The sequence below is a fragment of the Pollicipes pollicipes genome, unplaced genomic scaffold, assembly GCF_011947565.3.
Source record: "Pollicipes pollicipes isolate AB1234 unplaced genomic scaffold, Ppol_2.1 Scaffold_4740;HRSCAF=5597_pilon_pilon_pilon, whole genome shotgun sequence".
NCBI lineage: Eukaryota > Metazoa > Arthropoda > Thecostraca > Pollicipedomorpha > Pollicipedidae > Pollicipes > Pollicipes pollicipes.
Genome location: NW_023596545.1, coordinates 35733153 through 35741040, shown reverse-complemented (window position 1 = coordinate 35741040; position 7888 = coordinate 35733153). Strand labels below are relative to the sequence as shown.

Below are 7888 nucleotides of genomic sequence, written 5' to 3'. Positions count from 1 at the left end.
CAGTGGTTCGAGATGCTATTGTAAGTCCTGAACGACGTTCTGCTGGTCCTACGTAGTTATGATGAATGTGAGGTAAGATAGGTATGGATTCAAGTTCTGGATGACTGGGATTTTGTCGCACTTTTGTTATGTATCTCAATGTGCGGAGGGCAAGAGGCATGACGGGAGCATCCACTTCAAGCGCTGAAATCGGGGAAGTACGCAGAGCTCCTTGCGCAAAAGCTCAAGTTCCCCGTGGCGGGGGAAAAGAGGAGGAAGGGGAGGGGGAGAAAAAAAGGCGAGTTTCAGACCGCCGCCGGCAGTCGGCGGGCTGCGTCGGCCGCTAGACGGCGCTGACGCGACGCAGCCGTCAGCCGGCCGACAGGAAGGCGTTTACGTGCCGGGCGCGATGAAGGCGCGAGCGATCAGTGCGTACACCAAGCACCAACATTTGCTGATGCATCAATGACATTGCCATTTCAACTATGCGATGCTAACAAAAAGACCAGCATTCTACTTCGCCAACTTCATTTTGGCGAAAGTTTTTGTCCAACTCATGACAAAACATAAAAAGAACACTACTCGCCGCCTTTGCGCGCCGCCTCCACCCACCGCTCGGCCAGCCATTCGGCCGCCGTCAGCCGCTGCAGGGGGTTGTGCGGGCAGAACCGCTGCCCGCGGAACTGTGTATGGCCAGCGTCGGTCACGGGCCACCCACACGCCCTGCAGCGGTAAACATTGCGCTAGCGCGGCGGGGGCACCGGTAACAAAACACCGGAAACTCGCAAAAACATATTTTGTATGGTTGATAGTGGTTTGAGAGTGTGTTGGCTGCTTCCTGCACATACCACGGAACCGTATTCAATGATGGGAAGAACTAAGGACTTGTATAGATGTAATAACGTTTAGCGGTCGGCAACGTATCTTGACCCGGAAATGCATCTAAGGAAATGTAGTCGTTTTAGGGATTTGGAGTGAACATGCTCCACGTGCTGTTGCATCGATAATCTGGGGTCAAGTACGATGACAAGAAATTTGAAGGACGAAACGAAAGGAATGTAATGTCCATCTAGTCGGAGCCGAAAATTGGGAGTACCACCTATATTTTTACTGAAAATGATAACTGCAGATTTGGGAGTGGAGAAACGGAACACGCATCGTTCTGACCGCTGCTGCACATTGTTTAGGGCGGATTGGAGCCGTGGCAGCGAATGGCCATATTCAGCATCCGAGCACCAGATCGCGCCATCATCCGCAAAAAGTGAAGGGAAAATGCCCGATGGTAATGAGTCAAATAAATCGTTTGCCATAAACTTAAAGAGAATCGGTGAGATACAGCTCCCCTCTCGGAGGACGTTCTCTAGATGGTGAGCGTCGGAAACGGCGGATCTGCATCTCACACGAAATGATTTGATGCCGGAAAGAAACCCGATAAGATAATGTGCTAAATGGCCTTTAAACCATAACTGATGGAGCTTGAAAATTAGTGCAGGTTTAAAGACCGTGTTGTAGGCTCGGCTAATATTCAGGAATAGAGTAATCGTGTGGTGTCGATATTTAAAGGAACGTCTGATGTCAGTTTCCAGTCCGATGATACGGTCGATTATGCTACGATTGTATCGGAAACCACATTAATGTTTTGTGAGCAGGCAGTCTCGTTCTGCAATCCAATAGATTCGCTTCACCACCATCCGCTCAAAAAGTTTTTCTAGACAGCTTGTAAGTGCAGTTGGACGATAATTTGATGGATCTTTGGTGTCTTTTCCTGGCTTTGGAAGTGGAATAATGATGGTGTTTTTTCAGGCGTCAGGAAAGACATTGGTTGAACAGAAATCATCAAAAACTTTCAAAATGAAATCAAGCATATCTTCTGAAAGATTACGAAGAAAGAATAGTGTAATTGATCATGACCTACCGAGGTGTTGCCGGAAGGTTTTATAGCCTTTTGTAGTTTCAGAAATGAAAATGGTAAATTATAGTCTACGGTATTATTGGAAGCAAAACAATTAGGATGTAAACGAAAACGGGCTTGCGCAGTTTCCATAAATCCTGGTTGGTAATTTCCCGATGAGCTACACTGAGAAAGACTTTCAGCAAGAGCATTGGTGATAAGAGGTGTTGCAGAAGCGATTTGGTTATTATTGCGTAAAGTGGGCAGTGAAAGAGAAGTGCGTTTTCCGGAAAGTGCTTGAACCAGCCCCCATAGTTGGCTCAGGGGAGTTGCAGCAGTAAACTGCTGGATGTATGCTTGCCAAGAATGACGTCTGGCACTCCTTATAACTCGTCTGGTTCGAGCACGCTCATAATTTCGGGCAAGAAAATGAGGTACATCATGGTGGTGACGAAAGAAGCGGAGAGCACGCTTCCGACGCGCAATAGCATTCTTAACTTTGTTCGTCCACCGTGGTACTGGGATGCGGCATGATGGGGTTTTAGTCAGTGAAATTGTCGCGGTCGCTGCAGCATGAATAATACGTGTAATGAGGTCAACAACCTGCTCGGGTGATTTATAACAGTCGCGGTTCGCATGACAAAGTTCTTGAAATTTGGCCCAGTCTGCTTTTCGCAAGTTCCAGTGGGGTATGAATCGCAAACTTCGTCAGCGGTTGAGTCAAAAGCGGTGTTAAGTTTAATTGGAAAATGGTCGCTGTCGCATATATCTCCCTCAACAGTCAAATCAAGGTATGTCGCTAGAGATGAAGAGCACAGCGACAGGCCGATGGCGGTTTTTGTACCAGTGGATAAGTGGTGATAGGTATTATTGTCTTTGTTAGGCAGGACTAAGTTGTGTGCATCAATAAAATCTTCAACCAAATGTCCTCGGCGATCAACGGCTTGGGTGCCGTTACTCCACGTTGGACTGTGAGCGTTGAGATCGCCGAGGATGAGAAAAGGGTTTTGACATTGAGCAACGAGTTGGTCAAGTTGTCGTAAGAGCTCCGTATTATTATAATTTGGTGTGATGTATATTGAGCATATAGCGATGGTTCGGCCATGCAGGCGAACTGAACATGCAACAGCCTGAAGAGGTGTGTTAAGAGTGAGTTACGTGTGCATCGATTCTTGACTGATGTACAGCGTCACCCCACCTTGGCGACGCTCACCGTCCGTGGCGTCACAGCGATATAACGAGTAATTTGGCATTTTAAAGTTGTATGGGTCGGTGGGACGAAACCATGTTCCCTGTACGGCAATGATGATTGGAGCCTAATACGGCAAAAAGTGCTGTCATTTTGGACCATTTTGAAGTGAGACCGCGACAATTCCACTGTAAGATGAAAGACATTTAATGATGAAGGGACCCATCCCCACCGGTTGATAGCAATCGCCCGAAAGAAACAGACCTAGGCCGTCCCACCGCCACCCTCACCGATGGACGGGACCGGCGGCCTTCGTTCGGGCGTGTTTCGATAGGTTCGTGTGGTGGCCAGAGGGACCGGGCAGCCGACTATTCATAGCCGGCGGGCTAGAACGCCGGACGGCATGACCCTCTGGCCACGTGAATCACGCACAGCCGGCGGGCTGGAGCGCCGGCCAACCTGGGGACGGGGGTGTACGGGCGCCTGCGCATCCGAGCGCCCAGTCAGGGGCGACTCAACGGCATTTTTTCGTCTGGGTCTGTGTGGTTGACTCAGCTGAGACAGAGGGGCGGGGGGTGAGAAGCTTCAGGGGAGGCAGATGGGTAATACAGTCTGTTTGTGATTCACATGTGGCCATCGTGGCTTTTACCAATTGTGTGTATGTTTTGCTGGACTGCGATTTCATTTTGGATTCAATAGTGCGCCGTGCCCCGGGGTACGAAGCACGTGTCTTTGCCTTTTCAGAACATTTTTTCCATGTGGGACACTGAGGAGAGTTGGCGGCGTGATCAGCACCTCCACAGCTCGGGCATTTCTGGGGTGATATGCAGGCAGACCTCTCGTGAGGAGTCTCGCCGCACTTCAAGCATCTGGCACATTGCTTTCAATACTTGCTGCCGTGTCCGAGCCATTGGCATTTGAAACACCTGAGTGGATTTGGAATCAATGGCCTTACTTTATAATGAAGGTAACCAGCGGCGAGCGTGTCTGGAAGTCGGGTGGTAGCAAACGTGATAACGAGCAGGCTGGTGTCGCGACGCTGACCATCTCTGAAAGTCGTCAGCCGTCGGACATGACAAACTTGCTCGTTTCTGAGATCCGCCAGGATCTCGTCCTCCGTCATGAAACGGAGCTCAGGCGCGAAAATAGTGCCCTTATTGGTGTTTCTAGCATGGTGTAGGGAAACTTTTACTTGTTTGCTGCAAAATTCAGTGTTTTGAGTAAGGCCCTGGTTTGTGGGGGTGGTCGAAAACGAGTGAGGGTCAGAACCGGGGGCGTTGGACGGAGATCTGCTGTCTAGCCACCGTGGTAGAAGTGCACGTACCAACGGTCATGGCCTGGGGCGCGCAAGGGTAATCAGGCGATGTTGCGGCCAAAGCGGAGCCGGCGGCACTTCCGTGGTCCGTATCCAGGGCCGTATCAATGTCGGAGACCGGGTTCGAATCTGTGTCGGTGTCATCCTTCTTGCGCTTTCCGCGCTTCCCCATAGTGGGTCAGCGGGAAGAGAGCAACTAAACTCAAGTGGAAGATGCGAGTTTTGGACCAAGAGCGAACACAAAAGCAACGAAAACAAAGATGAGAAAAAAGGACTCCTTGGCAGAAAGCCGCAAAAGGGGGAACGCTTCTATCAGGATTGGTATTGCCAATCGGGCACAGTCAGCGAGTGGGTCGTTGTTCCTGATGTGTGATGGCTGTGCCTCCTGCGCCTCGCCGAACTGACCTAGCCTCCCCCGGAAGGCTCCGGCCACGTGACACGGTCAGCCAACTTGCTGGGCTGACCCAGCCTCCCCAGGCAGGCTCCGGTCACGTGATGCGGTCAGCCACCTCGCCGGGGTGACCCAGTCCAGGGACAGCTGGTGGTCTGACCGGTCACGTGCGCCTGCGCCATTCGCGCGCCCACAGCCTGACCTTGATCGGGGCCGGGCAATGTTAAGCGCTGCTCCGCCCGAGTACAGGTCATGACTGGTGGAGCGATCACAGTCAAGAAACCACTGCACCTCAGTGGCCTGCGCTTGGGGTCAACACAGCTGCGTCGGCCAATGACAGCTGCAACCGAGGCCCTGTTTCGAGCAGTCATGTGCCCGCAGACTGACACCGACCCCGGCGAGCACTGGCCAAGCGAAGCGCCACTCCGTCCGCATGGAGGTCAGTGTGGAGTTTGTGCTATTGGCGTTTGATTAGATATCTTATACCTCACAATGTCATTTGACATGGACCTAGGACGGTTCCAGCGTGGTTCCATTATGTGAGCGTGGATCTCAGTGAACCGGTCAATTGATAATTTATATGCCGCCATGTAGTAGAGTTGTCAAACAAGCAGCCACCTGACCTCCCCCCCCCCCCCCTCCTTATCTATGCAGCAAGACATACTTTAGTTGTAAAGCTGGTCTAAGTCCTCCTGGATAGCACGACGCATTCGAAAGTCCTGATATGTGGAGCTTTGGAGTCGTAGTTTTGTCGTTGCGCTGTCGTATGGATGTATTGTGTAGTGCCTTGTCACGCATTTTGCTCTTCGTTCGGGTACTCATCTATCCAACGGCCAAAGCTTACCTATTACCGATACATGCTTTGTGCGTCTCAACCTACAGTCCTGCTTCTCAGTTGTTCCTTAGGGGTGTGAAGAGGTAAAATATGCTTGAATAGGCACATTTGTTCTGTATAATGCTAGATGTTACGACTGCTCAAGCCCAGTGCACAGAGCAAGCAAAGCAGGCAGCACCACCATTCTTTCCCGCCTCCATGTTTTGAGAAAGCCGGTGCAAAGCGCCTATTTTCGCCTGCTCCACTTCTCCACGGACCAGACCTGATCCAAACACGCCCCCAGCCGTCGCACCCCTCTGGGGAGGGGAGTGGAGAGCCGGATCCTGGGACAGCCGGCGGCGCTCCTCGCCCGCATGCGCCTCCCGCCCCACTGGGACTCACATCAAAAAGGCACCCACCGTTCAGCAGCGACTCATTCGGTATTCGACCGCCATCGCCCGCAGTGCGATCTCTGCCTCGCCAAGGCCTCTGCCTTTGCCTTTGCTGTCGGTCTGCTGGTGCTGCTCTGCGCGCTGGACAGCTCCGGCCAGCGGCGCGCCGACTTCTGCCGCATCACGCAGCAACACTTCCTATGCCAGCAACGCGAGCCGTCTCCCAACTGCGGCCAGGTCTACCAGCGCGGAATATCACGGCAGCTCGCGCAGGACTTGGTGCATGTGCACAACGTCATGCGCAGCCGCGTGGCCCGCGGCCTGGTGGACGGCCAGGGGGGGGGGGGCAAGCTGCCGCAAGCCGCTGACATGCTGGAACTGACGGTGAGTAAGAGGCCCGCAGGAGCTTGAAGGTGGCCAGAGGGAGATACGACATCGTTCTGGAGACGGGTTTCTGAAGACGGTAAGTGTGGGTCAAAGGGCTCTGGAGATGGCCGGAGAGATAGACAACGCTCTGGGGACGGTGAGTGAGAGGTCCACAGTGTTCTGTACGTGGCCAGAGGTAAACAGCAGTGCTCTGGAGATGGCGCGTGGGAGTCTCACCACCCACATTCTGCCTTAATCGCAGAATTGTCGCAAGTTAGGGATGCCAGATAATCAAAGGCGCTTCAGTCATGGTGACGTGTGATGCGCTGGCCAGTGATGGTGGAGGGGCTGGCCTCTATTTTGTTGGTAGATAAAGCCACTGTCTGGTCCACCGCTAGAAGTGTAGATGCCGACATTGTCTCGCGCATTCCCGTACTGCTAGATGCAGTTTCCTTGTTTCAGTAAAATACATCACATTCTCATTCTTTTTGGAAGGAAAGTCCGGAGGCGGTCGTACAATTCTGAATAGGTATATGTGTAGTTAAGTATACTTTTGGTCTTACTAAGGTGAGATTTGTTGACTCTTAGACATTGCCTTTTGGTAAGCACACCCTTTTAAATTCGCAGTGCCTCAAGGCATTTTTTTGCTTGTTGATAACTAATGAGATGAAGGATTACGTGAGTTTAACCACTATGGAGAACAGACGCTTACCCAGACTTTGCCTGTATTTCACCCTGTTTTTCTTCTTCAGGTATGGGACGAGGAGCTGGCGGCCACCGCCCAAGCACAGGCGGAGCAGTGCACTGGAAACCATGGCTGCAGCGAGTGCCGAGCTAGCCGTAATACCGGTAAAACGACTTGGAGTCAAAGGTGTTCACTCAAGCTACTGAAATGGCCAAAAACACGGCCGAAATGCACATGTGCGCACTCGCTTAAATTGCATGTTTAATTTACAGCACGTTTCTTCGTCGTCTGCCAGAACATCGCGACATTCAGCACGTCCCAGCGGGGCGTTGAAAACTTCCACCAGAAAGTACTGGATTTGGCCCAAACGTGGATTGCCGAGTCCGTCTACGCATCTGTGGACTTCGTCAACACTTTCGAGTAAGCAGGCGTCCTTGCTGAGACGACTGACTTCATTTCCGATGCTGGACATTATATGATAAGAAGACTTAAACCAGGATAAAAAGTGCGTGGAAGACCACCATCCAGGCCAGAGTCGCGGAGTAAGAAATAACTGCGAGATAACAAATGGACACATCTATGTGAAATCGTACACAATATTGTTGCCAATATCATTGTCCTCCGAGAGTAAACCGTAGGCTGTTGACCCGCGCTGGGGTCGGCGCGGCGCGCCTCACCGCCTCCCAGCAGGGCGAGCGCTGCTTGTCGTCGCCCCCCCCCCCCCCCCCTCCACCCCAAGCAGAGGCGATCGCGCTTGTACGTGTGCCGTGATTTCAGTCAGGGATGCTGCCACACCGGCACGTACGGCCACTTCGCCCAGGCGGTCTGGTCCATCACCCGCTACATCGGCTGTGGCGTAGTCACTC

General features: G+C 52.2%; 1 protein-coding gene across 1 annotated transcript in view; it reads left to right on the top strand.

Moving 5' to 3' along the window:
* Nucleotides 1-5198: 5198 nt before the first annotated feature.
* Nucleotides 5199-7888, top strand: part of LOC119098288 (scoloptoxin SSD976) — a 3638-nt gene continuing 948 nt past the window's right edge. The window contains exons 1-4 of the mRNA XM_037221209.1: nt 5199-5204; nt 6044-6355; nt 7318-7442; nt 7800-7888. The exon at nt 7800-7888 is cut by the window's right edge and continues 23 nt beyond it. Of these exons, the coding sequence (XP_037077104.1) occupies nt 5199-5204; nt 6044-6355; nt 7318-7442; nt 7800-7888 (532 nt within the window). The remainder of the gene's footprint in view (nt 5205-6043; nt 6356-7317; nt 7443-7799) is intronic.